This window comes from Lonchura striata, chromosome 7 (genome assembly GCF_046129695.1).
Source record: "Lonchura striata isolate bLonStr1 chromosome 7, bLonStr1.mat, whole genome shotgun sequence".
In the NCBI taxonomy this organism is placed as follows: Eukaryota; Metazoa; Chordata; class Aves; order Passeriformes; family Estrildidae; genus Lonchura; species Lonchura striata.
Genome location: NC_134609.1, coordinates 20,176,333 through 20,195,083, shown reverse-complemented (window position 1 = coordinate 20,195,083; position 18,751 = coordinate 20,176,333). Strand labels below are relative to the sequence as shown.

At 51.2% G+C, this 18,751-nt stretch overlaps 2 protein-coding genes across 7 annotated transcripts in view; one reads left to right on the top strand and one right to left on the bottom strand.

Annotated features, from left to right (window-relative positions):
• Positions 1–1,837: 1,837 nt before the first annotated feature.
• On the bottom strand, positions 1,838–8,092 carry SFXN2 (sideroflexin 2). 6 transcript variants are annotated; one of them, XM_021536331.2, is made up of 12 exons: positions 8,055–8,092; positions 6,660–6,892; positions 6,188–6,358; positions 5,208–5,306; positions 4,981–5,056; positions 4,818–4,903; positions 4,106–4,166; positions 3,968–4,034; positions 3,373–3,422; positions 3,026–3,075; positions 2,741–2,788; positions 1,838–2,350 (listed from the first exon to the last, which is right to left on the bottom strand). In XM_021536331.2, exons 2-12 carry the CDS (start codon positions 6,818–6,820, stop codon positions 2,251–2,253), a joined length of 969 nt encoding a protein of 322 aa, XP_021392006.2. In that variant the 5' UTR covers positions 6,821–6,892; positions 8,055–8,092; the 3' UTR covers positions 1,838–2,250. The 6 variants fall into 6 exon arrangements, with proteins under 6 accessions (XP_021392006.2, XP_021392007.2, XP_021392005.2 ...); XM_021536332.2 differs by having other exon boundaries at positions 6,660–6,832; positions 8,055–8,087; XM_021536330.2 differs by having other exon boundaries at positions 6,660–6,913; positions 8,055–8,079.
• A 99-nt stretch (positions 8,093–8,191) lies between these two features.
• The window catches only part of ARL3 (ARF like GTPase 3), a 30,336-nt gene continuing 19,776 nt past the window's right edge, over positions 8,192–18,751 (top strand). Inside the window, exons 1-2 of the mRNA XM_021536338.2 lie at positions 8,192–8,289; positions 18,363–18,506. Of these exons, the coding sequence (XP_021392013.2) occupies positions 8,287–8,289; positions 18,363–18,506 (147 nt within the window). The 5' untranslated portion in view covers positions 8,192–8,286. The remainder of the gene's footprint in view (positions 8,290–18,362; positions 18,507–18,751) is intronic.

Sequence of the window (18,751 nt, the reverse complement as noted above, 5' to 3'; positions counted from 1 at the left end):
AGATCTAATAATGCCCAGGGAACAGATATACAAGTTTGAACATGTTTTCCTACTTTCTGCTCTGCTATTAATTATTTTAGAGGTCTTTTACAGCTTTCTAGCAGTAGCTACATGTGGTTGGAGACATTATCTTTGCATGTTGCACCTCTGGCAGAAGCAAACCTGCTGTGGATACAGCTTGGCACTTCAAGAAGTACTTTTTGGGTTTGGCTGCTCTCTCTGAGGGAGCAGAATGGGTAAGGTGTCTGTACTCAGGCACGTGGCTGATGTGAGAATGCTGCTGCCCCAGAGATCTGACATGTATCCCTAACTGGAGGGAGGAGCAAGGATCATCCACTGGGCCATGGGACTCTTGGAGCAGCAACATCATAAGGCTTTGTTAGAACACACATGTCCCACCAAGGGATGTTCATCAGCCTACAGAGAGCCTGGATGCAGCTGATTGAAAGCAGAGGCTTTAGTCCAGGACCTGGGGTCCTTTCTCCCCCAAAACTAGGCTGCAGCACACTCAAGCTGCTCTCCTTTGGGGTGGGAGAGGCCTCATGGCAGATCTAAGATAGCCTCATGAAACTCTGCCTGGCCATGAAGATAAACAGCACCCATGGGTGTAGGAAGGGTCACCCAGTGTTATCCTCCCAGGACCCAGAAGAGGATGACTGTCACTGTGAGTACAGCACAACCACCTTTGTCACTTGACATAGCACTTTGCATCCCCAAGAACCCCTTCGGGAAGGCTGCCATTGAAGGCCCAAGGGTTTCAGAGCTCATGCCATCCCTCACACTCTTCCTCCTTTTCCTGGCTCCTTTGGTTACCCTCACCCTGATGCTTGGTCAGTCACAAAGTCCACACTTTTCCCTTCCAAGGCAAGCGTGAGACGCACAAACCAACCCAGCCCAGAGAACCAGAAACAGAGATCAGCCAGAAGCACAACCCACAGCTGGTTTTTAAAAATTACCGCATTTATTTTTCAACCTTCCTCTGCTGTTTGCAGTGCATCAGCACTGAGTGAATTCAGAGCCTGAGTGAATGCCTTGACAGCACTGTGACAAGAAAGAGAGGAGCTACTGGACAGTGTTCAGTGGAGGGCCACAAAGATGATGAAGGATTTGGAGCATCTCTTATGAGGAGAGACTGTGAGAGCCAGGTCTGTTCAGTCTGGAAAAGAGAAGACTGAGAGGGATCTCATCTATGCATATAAATGTCTCAAAGGCAGGTGCCAAGAGGATGGTCCCAGGCCCTTTCAAGTGGTGCCCAGCAACAGGACAAGGAACAATGGCCATAAACTAAACCACAAGAAGTTCCACCTCAACATGAGGAAGAAATTCTTTACACATTGAGGATAGCAAAGCACTGGAACAGGCTGCCCAGGCAGGTTGTGGAGTCTCCCTCTCGGGAAATACTCAAAACTCGCCTGGATGCATTCCTGTGTAACCTGCTCCAATGACCCTGCCTCAGCAGGGGGGCTGGAATAGATGACCTCCAGAGGTCCTTCCAACCCTAACAATTCTGTGATTTCTGTCTTCTTCCCCATGTCAAAGAGGGCACAGAGACAATCGTCCCCTAAAGCTGCAGTTTCATGGTTCTGCTGTGGGGACCAGAGATGCAGGACAAGGGTGACAGTGCTCAGCGGAATGAAAAAATTAGAGCTAAAAACAATTAGCTATTTCTTTCCTGGCTTGTGGCAAACACAGAGTCAATAGAACCTGAACCTGAGAGCAAGGAATGCATAGTCCAAGCATTGGTCTCTGGATTTTGGAATGGTCACTCTCATGGTGCAGAGAGAAAAGGTCCTTTTACACCTGCCAAGACATGATCTGTCTCTTGGGAAGAGTGGTGGTTTAAGGCAGGAATGTGGTTTGGTTGCTGGTACAATGGCAGGATATCTGCATTTGGAGGTAGAACTGCTCTGAGCCACAAGGGAGAGAACCTCATGGGGCCAAACCCAGTGAGGCCAAGACAGGCTGGGCCAAAGGAAGGCACAGGAAGCACAGGCATCCCTCAGGGCAAGAGGGACATGCAAAGGCTGAGACATGGCCAGCAGCAGATGGGCATGGGTCAGAATCAGCCAAAGTGCTGCAAGCTGGACACAGAGTCAGATCCTGATTCTACAGTGGAAAAAGGCTGCAGAGAAGGTTCTGGGTGGGGGCACAGATCTGGGCTGGACTGTGCCTCTGACCGTGCTCAGGGGACGTGGGAATGGTGGTGGCAGGAGGCCAGAGGGGAGTGATGGCTCCTGAGGTAGTCTTCATTCACAGTCCTTTGTTAAAATAGACATACGGCACTTTGTCCCCGTGCTTGGCCATGATACTGTCACGCAGCTCCACCTCAAGGTCAGCCAGTGCAAGGGAGCTGTGGAGAGGGAGATACACACTGAGAGCCATGATCCTTCTCCTCAACCAGCAGTCAAACCATCCTCCCTTCCCATTGCCATCTGAGGCCTCTGCAGACCCTGGGATCTTGCAGGCTCATGGAAAGACCCATCACCCTTCCCTCCCAGTGCTGGAAAGCAGAGAGCTGCCCATGGAGCTGGATGTCCTGTTGCTCCCAGCACAGAGCTCACAGAGCAGGGGAGGCACATGCTTTCCTGCTGCCCTGGGCACCAGTGTGTGCAGGCAGGCACTGCCTTGGGTTAAAGGGTGGGTGCCCATCACACTTCTCCTGGGATGGGCAGAGAGGAACTAGGGAAGGAAGGAGGCTCCTGAGATCCCATGCAGGAGGGGGAAACAGTGGAAGAGGTACCATCGCTGGGGGAAGAGGGCACAGGCTGCTGGCACCATGAACAGGAGGCTGTGGGACAGAGAAGAGCAGAGCATTAGTCCTGGGGATCCCAGCCTGTTTGCCCTTCAGCCACAGGGATTTCAGCCCAAGAAGTGCTGTTCACACCCCATGACTCCCAATAATTGGGCAAAGTCCAAGCTGAAAGGTAAGCAGCTTTGCAATTTCTTCTGGGAAAGTATTTTTTCAAGCATTTCGTTGGAGCCATACTCCAGGCACTCACAGGTGATTGAGCAGTGAGATACTTACAAGCCCCCACAGAGCAGCACCTGCAAAGGTCCATGGAGAACCCGGATCCGCTGCAAGAGAAGAGCCAGGACTGAGTCCCTGGCCTCGCTACAAGACCCACTCACAGGGTGAGCAGACTTCTCCCCTCAGTAGGGCTGAATGCCCAACACCTCTGGTGTGCACCAAACCCTGCCACCCTCTCATAGCCTCCCACGTCACTTGAGAGGCCATTGGTTGTATCAATGACTAAAGTAGGGAGCAGAGCAAGCCGGGCTCTGCAAATCCCCATTTGATCCCCAGCATATCAGCAGCAGGGAAGCTGGGCCGGAGCACCACAGAACCCACTGGCAGGGGAAACATGCACTCACCTGCATGAAGGTGAATTTCTCCAGCCGCTCCATGATGATAGGCAAAATAACTAGGCACAGAGAGCAAAGGTCAGCCCAGATCCCAGAACAGCTATCCTGCTAGCCAGCCTGCAGGGCTGTCCCAGCAGGACCATCCACCTGGAGGCCGTGGAAGCAGCTAGTTATGCTGGGGGCAACTGGGTGTTTGCTGACAGCAAGGACCTAACACAAGACCCCCACACATCCATCACTCGGGCAGCATGGTCTGTGTTCCTCATGTTCCTGTCCGTCCTTCTGGGCTTGTCAAGGGTCTCAGGAGCAGAGGGGGTGCTGGGCTGCAGGGTGAGGGGCTAGGGCCAGAGAGCATGAGATGCATCCTTGTGGGGCCAAACTGCCATAGGAGCACTCCCTGTCTCCCAGGCTGTGGTTTGGCATGGAGGGGGCTGGGGGCTTGGGGACCTCTGATGGGAATGGCCGGATGAGGAGAGAAAATGCCATCTGGGACGCAGGGCCACCCTCCCTCTTTTTCATGAGGGAAACTGAAGCAGGGGCAGGCAAGGTGGCGGGTCCTGGAAAATCCCCAGTTCAGCTGTGCACCCTCCTGTCCCACACTCACTCATGCCTGGTGCTGCCATGGTGATCCTGGAGAGCACAACCTGCGCAATGCCCTTCACTGCTGCCCTCTGCAAGCAAAATCAGCAGGTGAGCCCCGGCAGCGCCGTGCCCCAGCCCAAATCCCCATCCTCAGACTCACCCTGGAGCAGCCGAGCTCATTGTTGTTCTCATCTGTCACTGTGATCCCGTTGATGATCTCCCTGAAGGGGACAGGCAGCCGTGAGTGGGGGACAGGATGGCCGGGAAAGCATAGGGACACAGTAACGGGGTGAGGGGGTGCCAGGGGAGTCCTTTTTACACAGTAGCCCCGGATGCCCCCAGGGCACGGGGCTCCAGCACCCCGGGGCACCACGGTCCCCAGCCCAGCCGATGCTGCCATCTTCAGGGCACAGCTGCGAGCAGGATCTGGCCATGCTAGGGACAGACACAGCTGAGCCAGGGCACAGTCCCTCACGCAGTACCTGAGCTCCTTGTGCTGTGATAACCAAGCAGCAGGCACAGGTCACAACAAAGACCCCAACTGGGGTGTCCCAGCATCAAGATATAATGGACTGGGGTTCTCCCATGACATGCAGGAGATCTTTGGGTTTGAGAGATCTTCCAGCACGGATTCCAGAGCAGCTATCCTCAGCCGAAAATCCCCCTCCTGGGTGGAGGCTGAACCATCCCACCCAGCACCCTGCACCACAGATACAGCACTGCAAATGCACAGACCCCAGTTCATCTCTCTCCAGCTCTCAAGAGGGGAATCCAAGGCAGGGAGGGCAGGCAGCCCAGGAGCTTGGCTGCCACCAGTTTGCCTTTGGAGGGAGCTGGGTCCCTCAAGCCCCCCAGCCACATGTGACACTTACTGTTGCCGCATCATGGGGATATTGACACAATTGGCAGCAGCCACAGCTGCAAAGGGGACCCAGCGGGCCAGCAAGGGTGGGGCTCGCTGTGAGAAACAGGTTGGCATCAGCACGGGAGAGCAGGATGTGCCCAGCTGCCCCACCTGGCCCTAGCCTGGCATACCTTGGTGTAGAGGTTGAGTCCCACTGCAGTGGCCAGGGCTGCACCAGTGGCCGTGACATAAGCCACCCCAATTTGCCTGGACAGCAATTTCAAAGAAGAGAGATAACAGAATCACCAACTCGGACTCAGCCCTGTTCCTTCTGTGCCCAAGACACAGCACAGAGGGTCTTTATAGGGCATCCAGGGGTGCATCAAATGGACACACTCCACCCTGTTGGGCTGCTCACCTCAGAGAGATGGGGGAGGCAGCGTTGCGGTTGGTGTAGTTGACAAAGGCATTGAAAGACTGGTTCACCCACTGCCAGAAAACCACGGCAGGCACTGTCCTGTGGAGGGAAGGGATGGGAGAGCACCTGAGGGCTGTCAGGGACACCTGGCCTGTGCCTGTGGCCAGGCTTGGCAGGGAGACAGCCAGGATGCCTGCAATCCACTCATCATGATGTCTCCAAAGGGAAACTGAGGAACTGTGGCAAAGTGACAAGCTAGTGGCAGAGCTGGGAAATGATCCCAGGAGTTCTGGTTACCCTGGGGACCATAGGAAGAGGAGGGCCCAGTCCTGCAAGGCACTTGGGCAGGGGTGGGAGACAGCTCTCAGCAGGGTGGCAGCCATCCTCTGCTGGGCTGAGATAAGCCTTTGTCAAAGCAAGCAGCAAGGCGCAGACACACAGGGACAGAAGTGGCTCTGGGGAATGAGGGTGCCTGGGTTTCTGTTGGTGTCTCAGGGACACTGACGTGGGGCAGGAAGGGACACAGGGAGCACGCTTTGGAATGCAGGGGAGTAGAGAAGGGAAATGCAGGGAGCTGTCAGCAGGGGCTGGGGATGCTGAAGCAGCCTGGCCTAGGGGCACATTTGTTCCTCAGTTTCAAAGACTGCTATGGGCCACAGACCAAGCGCAGCAGCCAAGCAGGATTTGGTTGCATTAATCATTACAGGGGCTATGGGAAGATGTCAGCTGAGCTCAGGGTGAGGTGAGACCATACCCAGCCATGCCATGGGCCAGAGGAATCTGTGATGCTTCTACCACAGGCTGGGTGCTGAGGACAGATCCCAGAGACATTGGGCTTGACCATGGGACACAGGCAAACACAGCAGCCATGGGCATGCCTTAGGCAGCACCCAGCCCCATAGAGGCAGGCTGGCTCTGCTCTGGCCATCAGGGACCTCGAGAGGGGCTAGGGGCTGTCAGGGCTGTCCCCAGGAGCTCACCGATAGAACTGGAGCATGCAGCCAGTGATGGCCATGCCCCCTGGCACCTGGAAGGACATCCTCCCAATGAGGTTCATCTTCTCACCGCTGTCAGGGTGGAAGGCTGAGTCGTACAGCTTCTTGGCATAGAGCAGCTGCTCCTGGCTGCTTCCTGGTGGCACCAACCCAGCCCTGCAAACCCAAAGCTCATCAGGGGAAGTTGCACAGACCTGCCAGCACCCAGCACTGCTGAGGCACAGAGCTCTGGGCACCACATGAAAGGCAGAGGAAACATCTCCAGAGAAGGATGCATGTCACAGCTTGAAGCTCCTGGGAGAAGCCTGGGAAACGCCCCCAAAACTACCTCCAACAGATGTTACATCACTGCACACCTGCTTGAGAATGACTCCATCCCCCTGCAACACTGCACAGTGGTTGGCATGGCCATGAGCACAGGGACAGCACCTCCCCCATCTGTATCCCTGCCTCTCACCTGCAGCCCTCCACCAGGGCCTTGGCCTGGTCCAGCTCCTCCTCTGGCACCAGCACTGTCCGAGGGTCGGTGATGTTGAGGAAGTGCTTCAGGCGGCCCACAAAGGTGCTCTGGTCCCAGCGTGGGGAGTCAATGTTGAAGCTAAGAGAAACTGTGGCCATCTTGGCGTAGGTCTGGGCAGGGAAAAAGGCCGCTCAGTAGGATCCTTTCTTGCTTGCTCATTGAGTGCACACCTGCCACAGCCACAGGAGCAGCTGGATGAGAGCCATGGCAGGTTTATGTTTAACAGGACAACTGGACTTTCAGCAGCCCTGAGCCAGGAGGCCCCTGCACTCCTGCTGTCAGCAGAACACTGCAGTCAGGCCACTCCTTCACACATCATCCTGCTTGCCTGGGGTCACCCCATTTGTGCTGCACCCCATAGCACCTCGCACCCCCTCCTTGGGGTGATATGGTGCTGTACAGCACTGTAGGGACCAGCTCAACCCTCCACAAGGCTGCCTTGCAGGCACTCCTACAGGGGCACTACTCTGCAGCCCCCGAGTATGCACAGCACCTCACACTGTGCTGTGCCTGCCACAGCACCATCCTGCACATCCCTCTAATGCTGCTCTGCACTGCCATGGCACTGCCCTGCATGCTCCCCGGGGTGCTGCGCCACATGCCCACAGTTGCACAGCACAGAATCACAGAATGAATTAGGCAGGGAAATACTTCTGAGATCATCTGGGCCCAGCCTATGACCAAACATCACCATGTCAACTACAGCATGGCTAACCTAGCCTAACCCTAGCCAAGTGCCATGTTCAGTCTTTCCTTAAACACCTCCAGGGACTGTGACTTCACCATCTCCTTCGGCTGTCCTTTTCAGTATCTAATCACGCTTCTGTAAAGGAATTCTTACTAATGTCCAGCCTGAACCTCTCCTGGCACAGCTTCAGACTGTATCCTCTCTCCTGTCGCTGGTTGCCTGGGAGAAGGGGCCCATTCCCACCTAGCTACAACCTCATTTAAAAGGTAGCTGTAGACAGCGATAAGGTCTCCGTGAGCCTCTTCTCCAGGTTAAACGCTCCCAGCTCCCTCAGCCACTCCTAAGACTTGAGCTCCAGACCCTTCGCCAATTTCCTTGCCCTTCTCTGTAAGGCACAGCAAAGCTCGGCACACCCCAGACTCGGCCCGGTATGGCACAGCCCCGGCACTCCTCCAGCGCGGCTGGGTCACGGCTTATGTCGGCCCGGCACGGCACGGCTCGGCACGGCACGGCCCGGCACGGCTCGGCACGGCACGGCCCGGCCCGGCACGGCACGGCCCGGCACGGCTCGGCACGGCACGGCACGGCTCGGCACGGCACGCCCCCGCCCCAGCCCGGCCCGCCGCGCCCCCACGTGTCCCCACCTGCGCTCCCAGGCCCCGCTCCCGCCTCCCGCCCCCGCGCTCCGCCGCGTGGCCGCCCTCAGCCAATCACAGAGCTCCGAGCGGCCGCGCCCACCTCTCCCGGCAGGGCCGGCCTCGTACGCACGCGCCGTTAGGGGGCGTGGCCCGGCGCTGGCCCCGCCCCCGGCGCGGGCACGTCGGCGCGCGGTGGGTGTGACGCAGTTGCCCATGGTAACCCCGGGCCGCGCCGAGGATGGTGAGCGGGGCGGGGGCCGGCGGGGCCGGGCCGGGCCGGGCTGGGCTGGGCCGGGCCGGGCTGGGCTGGGCTGAGCTGAGGTGAGGGCCGGGGCCAGCGCGGCCGGGGGTGCCTGAGGCCGTGGATGATCCCCCCGCGGAGCGTGGGGTGATGGGGGCTGCAGGGTCTGTCGGGCCCGGCCGGGCTCGTGGCAGGCACGGGCAGGCCTTGGGCCGTGAGAGGGGGTGCCAAGGCGATGGAACCAGGGCGGCCGAGCCAGGCTCTACTTGGTGCTGTCGGGCACTGGGGTAAGAGGTAACGGACAGAAACTGATGCACAGGAAATTCCACCTGAATACAAGAAAGAACTTTGCTGTGCGGGTGACCACACATTGGAACAGATTGCACAGAGAGTTTGTGGAGTCTCCCTCACTGGAGATATCCCAGAACCATCTGGACGCGATCCTGTGCCACGTGTTAAAGGATGACCACGCCTGAGTGGGACGTTGGAGCAGATGACCGACTGTGGTCCCTTGCAGCCTGACCCATCCTGTGACACCCACCCAGGGACCCTGGCTGGCCCGGGGTCCGAGTGCCCACCTGGGGCATCCAGCCAGGCATGGGGGCCTGGGGCTGTGCGGGTGCAGGCACCCGTAGAAAGGGATGAGAACAGTGCAAGTTTGGGGAAGACCCTGGCTGGGGTTGGGGCCCTGGCAACACACAGATGTTATGGGGAACATAAAAAAGGGGGTTGAGTCCGAAAAAAGGCAACAGAACTGGTGAAGGGCCTGGAGCACAAGTCCTGTGAGGAGTGGCTGAAGGAGCTGGGATTGTGTAGTGTGAAGAGGAGGAAACCCAGGGGTGACCTTATCCCTCTTCAGCTACCCAAAGGGAGGTCATAGACAGGTGAGGATTGGCCTCTTCTCCCATGTAGAAGTGACCCAAGTGACAGGACAGGGGAAAATAGCCTCGAGCTGTGCTGGGGAGATTCAGACTGGACATTAGGATGAATTTCTTCACAGAAAGGGTGATTGAACATTGTAAAGCACTGGCCAGGGAGGTGGTTCAATCACCATCCCTGGAAGGGTTTAGGGAGATTGGAAAGGTTGTACATGGCACTTGGTGCCATGCTCTAGTTGACATGTAAGTGTTCAGTCATAGGTTGGACTTGGTGATCTCAGAGGTGTTTTACAATCTAATTGATTTTGTGATTTTGTGAATCAGGTCTAGACAGAGGCCGGGAAGATGCTATGGGGGCTCTTTGTTGGGATGGAATCAGCATGCCTGGAGCTGATTCAGTCAAGGTGTAGAAGGTGTGATGCAGAGGTGGGTGCTTGGGAGGGCTGGGGACCAGGATGGCAGTGTCCTGAAGAGGGAAGGAGCAATGGAAGACCTTGGCAATTATGGAAGGCAGCGCTCAGAGATTGTCTGTGAAAAGTCTGGGAGCAGCTGTGACTCTAAAGGGACACTGGACAGCCCAGCCAAGATGGGAGGAGGCCACCGTGGGACTTGAATCCTGGCTGTAGAAATTGAGGGAGCTAGAGGACAGCTTGCTGAGGTGGAAGGGATGGTTTTTAATACACAGCCTGAGAAAGGGAGTTCAATCATGGCAGAGAGAGACTGGATGAAGGGGTTAGGTGTTCAGAGATGGCCAGGACAAAGTGCTCAGAGGCTGAAAGAAAACTGCCAGTTGGATGGGATGGACCGTCTGGTGAGTCAGTGGGAAAAAAACAGTCAATGTTTGGCTGGCTAGGATAGTTTGCTGGGATGTTGTGTGCTCTGGGTTTTCTGCCATGGGCTGGCAAGATGAGGGACAGTCTAGGTTCAAAAGAAGAAATAAGAATAAACTGTAGGAAAGATTGGAAGTGGAGTTTTGATGTTGATGAAAGAAAGAAAGATCCCAGGGAGAAAAGAAGTGTTGGGTGATAGAAATAAATTGTTTGAGAGGTAGTAGCATGGAATGAAGGAAAAAACTGTGTGTCTTGGGTGGAGGGCAATGCTGGGAGACAGGTGAGGTGGTGAGGGTGTAGTGCAGTCTAAATTGAGGTTGGAGGAAGGTTGGAAGATAGACCAGGGTCATCCAGGTGTTGGAAACAATTTGGGTTTAGATGCCAAAGTAGTTGGGGTGGAACAAGTGGGATGCTGGCAAAGTGCAGCGAGGACTAGAAGGAGGGGTTGGAACTATGGGTGAGGGGTGGTGAGAGAGAGCTGCTGTGGATGTGGAGCCACTCATGAGGATGCTGCATGAAGAGCGAGCACAAGCAGAAGGCAATAGCAATAGGGAAGGATATTTCCCAAGGGCAAAGCTTTATTTTGTCCAGGAGCCCTCTGGACATAAGTTGGATTCATGCAAGTAGCGGGATTCATGCATGGGAGGAGGTGTAAGCAAGAGCACCAAAGGCAGCTTCTCATCTTCACTGGGTTAATTCTGGCTGCATCCCTACCTGCTGGGTCACAGAGAAGAAGATTGAGATAAAGCCTGTGGGATCTGCTCTATTTTAGATGAGTTGGTGATGGGGCATGTCACACCAGGCACCAAAGTCATCACAGGATGGGCATCTGCTATAAAGATGAGGCAGCTGCCTCCAGCAGTGCAGTGTTTTGTGAGACACATTTGGCTTGCAGCTGCCAGATCTACTCTTCTGCCTTATGATGTCCTGATAAGCTGGTGTAGTCTGGGATCTGGCTGCTCTTATCCAGGCACTTTGTGTGCAGAGAGGGTGACTGGGTGTTCACCAGTGTTCGTGTTATTTGATACAACATTTTACTGCCTCTTTTTCTATTTTCCATTTCTTGGAGTTGTTTTTTGAATTATAACCACTCAGACTCTAGGGTGGGTGGCACTTTGGGGTGCCTGGTGGGCTGGCTGGACTGGATAGAGGACTGGAGAGCAATGCACTATCTCTCTAGATTCTCATCTTTCACTAAAACAGAACAATCATTTGTGGTAGAAACTCCAAAACAGCAGCAAATACATTCAAAGCAGCTATGGCAGCCTGGGGGTATGGGTCAGCAGTCAGAAATCATCCAGACAGCTTGATGTAACAATTTACTGCTTGTCGTCTGAGCCATGGTAGCTGCCCATGAGCACGTTCCTACCATGTCCTGACTGCACTGGGAAGCGCTTAAAACTCCCCTCGATGTCTGCTTGCTCCAGCTCCAGTGATAAGAGGGTTAATGCTGAGGTTTAAATTATTTCAGTGTTCATCCAAGTGAGTAAGTACAGAGGGGCAGTGTCTTCTTCTGCAGAGCATACTAGGATTTCTCACAGCCATGGGGCAGGGGTGGTGGAAGGTTGTAGTTGGAGCACGGAGGGAAGGATGAGCCATAAAACTGCAAAGCAGGAGAGATGTGTAGTGCTGATAGTCTTTGGCTCCATTAAGCAGCATCTGCAGTGGGTGCATGGCAAGGACGAAGGGAGGCTGCTACATGAAAGGATATGCTGCTTTCCAAAGTTTAGGCAATACTGTGAAAAGCAGAGCTTGTGGCTTCCTCATCACAGTAATGCTTTCTATTGTCACTGCAATACCAATTTTTACCAAGACACATGGTATGTTCTTGATAGATGCTGGGGCCAGAAGATGGCTAGTGTTTTTCTAAAACCATTGATGGAAGATGACATCACTGTGTCAAAACCAGATTTGTCAAAGTGTGGCCCTGTTTTATAGTTGAGGAAACTGAGTTACAGAGTGCCTAGCTGACATAAGGCACATCTGGTGAAAAGGATAAAATACCAGCATAGCTAAATGCATAGTCAGGCATCTTTCTCCTGGTCTTGAGCTCATGTTTCTAGGTAAACCTGCATCTATATCTTGCCTGCTCTAGGCATACCTTATACTTAGAAATTCTTTATTTTATCCCTTGTTCCTTGTCAGTAAGGCTCTATTTAAAATGGCCCTATTAAAAATGCTTTCAAGGATTATAAGTGTCTCACTACTTCAGTTTTCAGTACAGTTCAATGTCATGTTTTTTGGTTTATTTTACTGATTGCTGAGAGGATGATATGAGAAATCACCTGCAGATAGGAAATTACACCAGTCACTGGCCAAGGCTTTGAAGTTCTGATACTAGACAGAGACTGCTGACATTGTCCAGTGCTAGGCATTGGCTCTTCTCTGCACAGGGTAAAATACTTCTTTCAAACCTGCTGAAACCGGGGGAGTTTGATTTTAATTATGAAAAGAGGATTCATGCTGGTATTGGTTTATGCATCAAACTGGGAAGTGCTGTGTGACCTCTTTAACAGAAAACTACATTAGTAGTTTGAGCTGGAAAAACTCTGTAGGTGACTCGACTCCGTTAAATTTTGGATTTCAATGCAGGAAAGAAAGTCTGCATTGAATGACACCATATGGTGGTGACATGCAGTAAGCAAATGATTTTTTGGGAGTTTTGCCAGAGTAAGAAGTATTGAATAAACTGTGCTCAATAGATTAATTTACTTCGGTTGTATTTTGAAAAAGACTGGATGATTTTATGACCATTAGTGACATTTGCAGTTCTGCAGCCGAAGATAAAGGTAATCAGACGTCATTCTTCAGGACACCAGCTAATCAGTGCAGTTGTCAGGAAGGACTCCCCTCCTCCAGCTCTGTCTGTGCAGGATTGCACCCTGGATGACAAATGTAGCCTCATATATCCCCTGTGCAAGGCAAGATATTTGGCTCAGCTAAGCCCCTCGTCCTTCCCTGTGTCAGCTTCTCCTGCGTGACTTTCTGAAATCACGTGTACCCTCTAACTTACACTTTGAAAATGGTGAACCGCTACCATATTGCTTAATAGAAAGTAAATAAATTGGTGCCCAGAGCTGTGCTAGGTGCTGTGCCGGCAGAGCACGGAGGTGCTCCCATGCCATGGAAATATGGTCTGTCTGGGGTGAGAGATAACCAACTGATATGAATAAGTAGAATCCAAGACAGGTTTGAACTTGACATGTTTGCTGCCTAAACCTCACCAAGGATTGTAGGTGTGGCAGAGAAGGAATTAGCAGAAGAATCATGGGCTGGTTTTATGGATATTTTGTGAAGTTTCTCCCACAGTTGTAGGAGAGTCACAGAAGTTTGTGAATAGAGCTCAGCAGTGCTGGGGAGCTGTAGGGAGACAGGAATTGTCATCTCAATGGCAAATGTGCTTGGCTGAGATGAGTCTTGAGGATTAAGTGATTTGTGGTTGCAGTAGTGGGGAAGAGGGCATCTCTGCAGAGGTGTAGAGATGGGAAAGATGTGGTTGTAATGGCAGGCTGAGCTGCTGAGCTTTGTGGCTCTGTTACATCTTGGTGAAGTGCATTGATTCTATCTAAATGTCCACATCTAGTAGATAAGCAATTGGTGGTGACTGAGGGTGGCTTTATTTTAAATTCATTATCTGAGCCTTGTGGCTGATAAAGTTAAACAGAATACATTTACTTCTCTTTCCTATTAAGAATCAACCGTGCTTTGCAGCAGCTTGTGGGCCACGCTTTTTATCCATGCCCCGTGTATCCAACCCTCAGTACAAGGGAGAATTGTTCTTTCTATTATGGTTTTATACTGCCAATCTGATACAATATTTAAACAGATTATCTCAATGCTCTGTTTGTCCCAAACCAATTTTTGCTTTGGCCGGTAAAGTGAATCTTCCTTTCAGTGGCTTCTGTGGTGCAGGATATAGTTACATACATCAACTAGTTCAAGAGACCCATATACTGAATGAATAAACCCACAAAACCCTTAGCTAGGACTATAAATGTCACAGTATTTTTATATATGTAGGATTTTTTTTTTTTGAGAGAGAATAGGATTACTGCATGCAGCTATAATTGAAAGTCCTTTGATAATTTGGTGGGTATTTTAAACCTAGCAATGATATACTTTCATAAAACCACGCATCCCTGTTTTCTGAAGGATGCTAATAAGATGGTTAGCTTTGCTTTCATGCTCAATGTGTTTATGAGTGCTCTTACCCATTTAGTTGCATCTTCGAATTTAATGCCCCACTCTGATTTCATAGTAATTGTCAGGAGTCTCTTTTTCTTTATTGTATGTTCCTGCTCGCTGTCTGGAAAATACAGTCTCCTCATTGCTGACCCCATCAGTCTGTCTCCTCACAGTGCTTGTAAAGAAAACCCTCTCCACCAAGGACAAAGATGTTTTTAAACAAGCCAATCTGATATAAGACATAGTTTGCTTAACCCAGAGGTGACCAAGAAGTGAATGCTGACTGACTGTGCCCAGCCTTGAGTTGCTCTGTCTGGCTGCCCTTCTCCAAAGGCTGTACACGCTGCCATGCTGTGCTGTTCATTATCTGAGCAGCATCTGCAGTTCCCTTCCCTATTGCAGATGCCGCAGTCTGCTTAGTTTTGTGCAGCTGACACGCTGCCCTTACACTCCTGTGAGGCATCTCTGCAGCTCCTCAGCTAGCTCACATCTACCGTGGCCTGCTCAAGATGTGTCCTGTTCTCACCCTGGACACTCCAGTGAGCAAGTGCCACAGGCCTGGCTGCTATGCAGGCATCCTGGGAATCCTCCCTTCTCGCGACTGGCTAAGTCCCAGCACGAGACATTTCTTACCTGCCCTGCTTCAAAAATCTGCTCCTCCTCTGTTGCTTCTGTGCATCCTCTTTGTACCAGATCTTCCCATTTCATGGCTTTCTACCTGACAGCTCCCACCAATAACAAGGCATTGCTTTCTGACTCTCCTCAGTCTGTTAGTTTCAGCATTGTGTTTGCCAGCAGAGGAGTGCTTGTCCATCAGTGTGTGTGCAATAGGGGCTGCTTGTCCCACATCGTGGTGATATGCAGCAGGGAACTCTGCTGAGTTATTTTTTACAATCTACTAAGCTGTCAGGAAATGCCTTCTGTCTTTCTAGCCAGTGTGCTCACAAGACCAATTAAAAAATTAAAAAGAAAAAAATGAGAAATGCATCTGAACATGGCTTTCCTTAGTTTTAAATCTTTGCTAACTACAGGGAGAATGCTGGATTCAAGTTTTAAATACTATTTACAAAATAGTAGCAGGAACCAATACTATTATTTGGCTCTTGATTTAAGTTGTTATATACAGAACGTGTAACCTACTCTGGCAGCTACTGAAATAAAGTCCATTTCTCTATGTTGTCTTGCTTGTCTTCCAGCCTTTTAAATCAGCTTACTTTATACCTTAGAGAATACTTTTATTTCTATATATATCTTCTCTTCTATTGGCTACCCCCGATAATCCTGTGATCAGCCATGCAGCAGTGTCACTTGAGTAGAATATGGAACGATGCTGATCGTTTTCTCATAGGCTGTCATACTGGCCCAGAAATAGCATCCATCTACAATGGGAGAAGCTCTATTAACATTTACAACTGTTCCTCTTCCCGACCCTTGAGAATTGCTCCGTGGTAGATAAGCAATACTTTGTAATACATTTCTTTGCGCTCAGTATTTTGGAGTTGAATTCTGAAATATAAAGGCACCTAATCCTGATCTGCTCTGGGATACACTGCTCTGCTCTTAGCAAGTGGAGCTGTGAATAGGATTAGCATTTCAACAGCTTCTTTTTTTAACTGTGAGCAATAAACTAAAATAATAGGGCCTGATTCAGAGCTCTCCAAAGTCGGCAGTAGTGCATTTGCTGATGTACACTGGCTTTGGGTCAGGCCCATAAGAATGGGAAATTCACTGTTTCCCTAGAAAGGAAGGAGAATGTGTGAATTTTAGAGTTCCTGCTCCTGTGGAGTCTGTCCACGCTGAGCATAAATCCACAGATTTACAAGCCAGCAAACACAACTGTAAATTGGAGGGCAGGTGAAAAGAAAATGTGTTGCTAGTCATGCAGTTAAAACTTGTGTTTTTTTAATGATGTCAAGGGCACTTAGGACATGCATATAAACAAGTAACCATTAGAGGTATTTTTGCTGTTCCTTTTCTCTTTCCTCAGACATGTGGAGGTGCAGACCATCATTGGGGCAGAACATGGCTTGGGCACTGTGGCCAGGGAGATCAGCTGTTGGGCTGGCAGGGTTTGCAGTGGCTGGCTGCACTGAACACAGCCCTTCAAATTCATTAGCCATGGCCCCATGGGTGAGAGCCAGCTGTGAGCATCTGTCCCTCAGGGCCCTGCACGTGGTGTTACAGGCCTGTACACTTCAACTAAAAGCTATTTGGGGATTTACTGTGCCTGTGCCGGTGCCTGTTCTGAGCAGGCATGGCACCCTCTACCAAGCAGAGCCCATTTCTAATTCACAGCTCTTGAGCAGGGCCTGGAGTCCCAGTTTTTTACATGGCTATCACCTATGAAATAGGTGATGATACCTTCAGCCTGCTTATTGGGCAGTAAGACTGCAGTTCTGCTGTTGCTTGCACAAGCTCTGAATTTCTGAACCTCAGCTTTCCACAGTGCTTTTTAGAAGCACAGCAACAGTGGCAATCCTGCAGCTTTCTACAGATACCTTTCAAACCCAGTTTTACTAAGTTCCTTCTCTCCTCTCTGTTTCTTACACATCACACATGTATTTTGAGCTGTAGCTCGGAATTTAACAGAGACCCATTAAATTCCTCTGAAATCAAAAATGCTTACAGGGGTGGATGAGGTGTCACATGCATTTGTATCTCTGAGCATTACAAAAAACATTAGTGCCAAGTCCTTCCCAAAACACTCCCACCTGGGAGCAGGGAGGTGAGTAGTCAGAAGCAGCTTTTGCAGAATGGCTGAGGTTGGGAGTGGGCAGGAGGACACTGCTGGAGACAGGGTTGTGTTGCAGTGGTGATGGTTGTACTGCGACGTGCAGCTCTTTATCCTGAGGACAAGTTTCTGATTGCTGCGACCTGGAGGGGATCAGGAGCAACCTTCAAGGCTCAAATAGTCCTTGGCTCTCAGCAGGAATATTTAGAGGGTTTAGTTCCTCATAGCAACAAAGCACTTCAAGACATTTAACTGATTACACCCTTGCAGGTTGACAAGAAGCATTTTCTGCATTTTGCTATTGGGAGAACAAAAAGGCTTGACATATGGGCCCCATGGGCTCAGTTTTCTGCTGATATTTGAACTTTCTTCCTGGCTCTTGGTTTTAGTGGGCTTCAACAAAGGAATTGTCTGGGTGAGATGAGGGCTGAGGACTGAGGGCTTCAGAAGGGGCTGTAGGTATATTTCTTCCCTGGATTTTCTCAGGTGAATTAGTAGCAAGAGCACCTGTGTCCACAGGCAGGGTCTCAGTGTGGTGTGTGCTTCTTGGGCTCTGAGGAGGAGTCCCTGACACACAGGGGCTGCTGGAGTAGTGTGGCAGGGTGCTGAAGACATCGAGGCATTCCTGGTGTCACAGCCTGTTTCTGTGCAGGTGGAAGTGGGGGGATTTGCATCTCTTGGTTATGTCCCAGGATCCAGAATATTTTTCCAGCCATTTTAGAGAGGTGCTGGTCTCTGACTGGTGGCACTGACAAAAGCTTGGGTGTGCTGCTGTAAGGTGCATGTTTGTAAATGAGCTGACCTGCATATTCTGTTTCCTAATCCTGAGTGATACTGTCAGCTCAGAGAGCTGAGCCTGGGTAATGACTGGAATCCACTGTGCTTTTCTTAGTGAGGATGTGTGGTAATCTGAGGTAGTTGTTAAGTGCTACATCCTGAGAATCAAAACTGCACATGCCCCATGGGTTCAGAATGTTTTAGACAGATAAATGGGGTTTGAGATGACCAGGGTAGTTTCTATGAGAAGAACCGATATCACATACATAGTAACCTGCAGTTACCTGGGAGGCAGATCAAATTAATGGAGTTTTTCCCTCTGATAAAGGTAATGAAAAGCTTGCAAGGATGTGGTCTGCAGCTTCTTCACAGGGTATGCATAGGCACTGTCTCCCTGGCACAGCTGTGTGACAAGAGCAGTGCAGCCAGCAGTGCACCCCACTGCGTGACATTTGTGCTGTCTGAGACCTTGTTGATACTCTGAGATGGAAGAAAATAGGGGCAAAGGGAGGAGTAGGAAATGAAATGGGAATAGGGACTGCAGAAAAGTATTCAGGGTGTCTTGGGACCCACCACCAGACAGAATCTGTTTCAAGGGAGGAGGGCATAACATTGTGGGGGATGAGGGTTGGGGTGGGGAAATAACAGCTCTGGTCTCTCTTGTGAGTTTAGGGTTTACTGTCAATCCTGCGCAAACTAAAAAGCACCCCAGATCAGGAGGTCAGAATCCTCCTCTTGGGACTGGATAATGCAGGCAAAACCACACTCCTGAAACAGCTGGCATCAGAGGACATCAGCCACATCACCCCAACACAGGTGAGGAAGGACTTTTCTTCTTGAGGCAGTTACTGTGGTCCCACCTGCCACATTATATAAAGCACTCATGATTCATCGGAGTCTTTCAGTAAAAGGGGGAGCAACTGGAGCCTGGTGCACCATTAAGTTTGTGTCTTTTCTGCCTAAGAGGAGACTTCCTGACGGAGCCAGAGAGCGTCAGACCAGATTGGTCAGGTAGATGAGTGCTGTGGAGTTCTACAAAAGGCTTTTGAGACATGCTACAA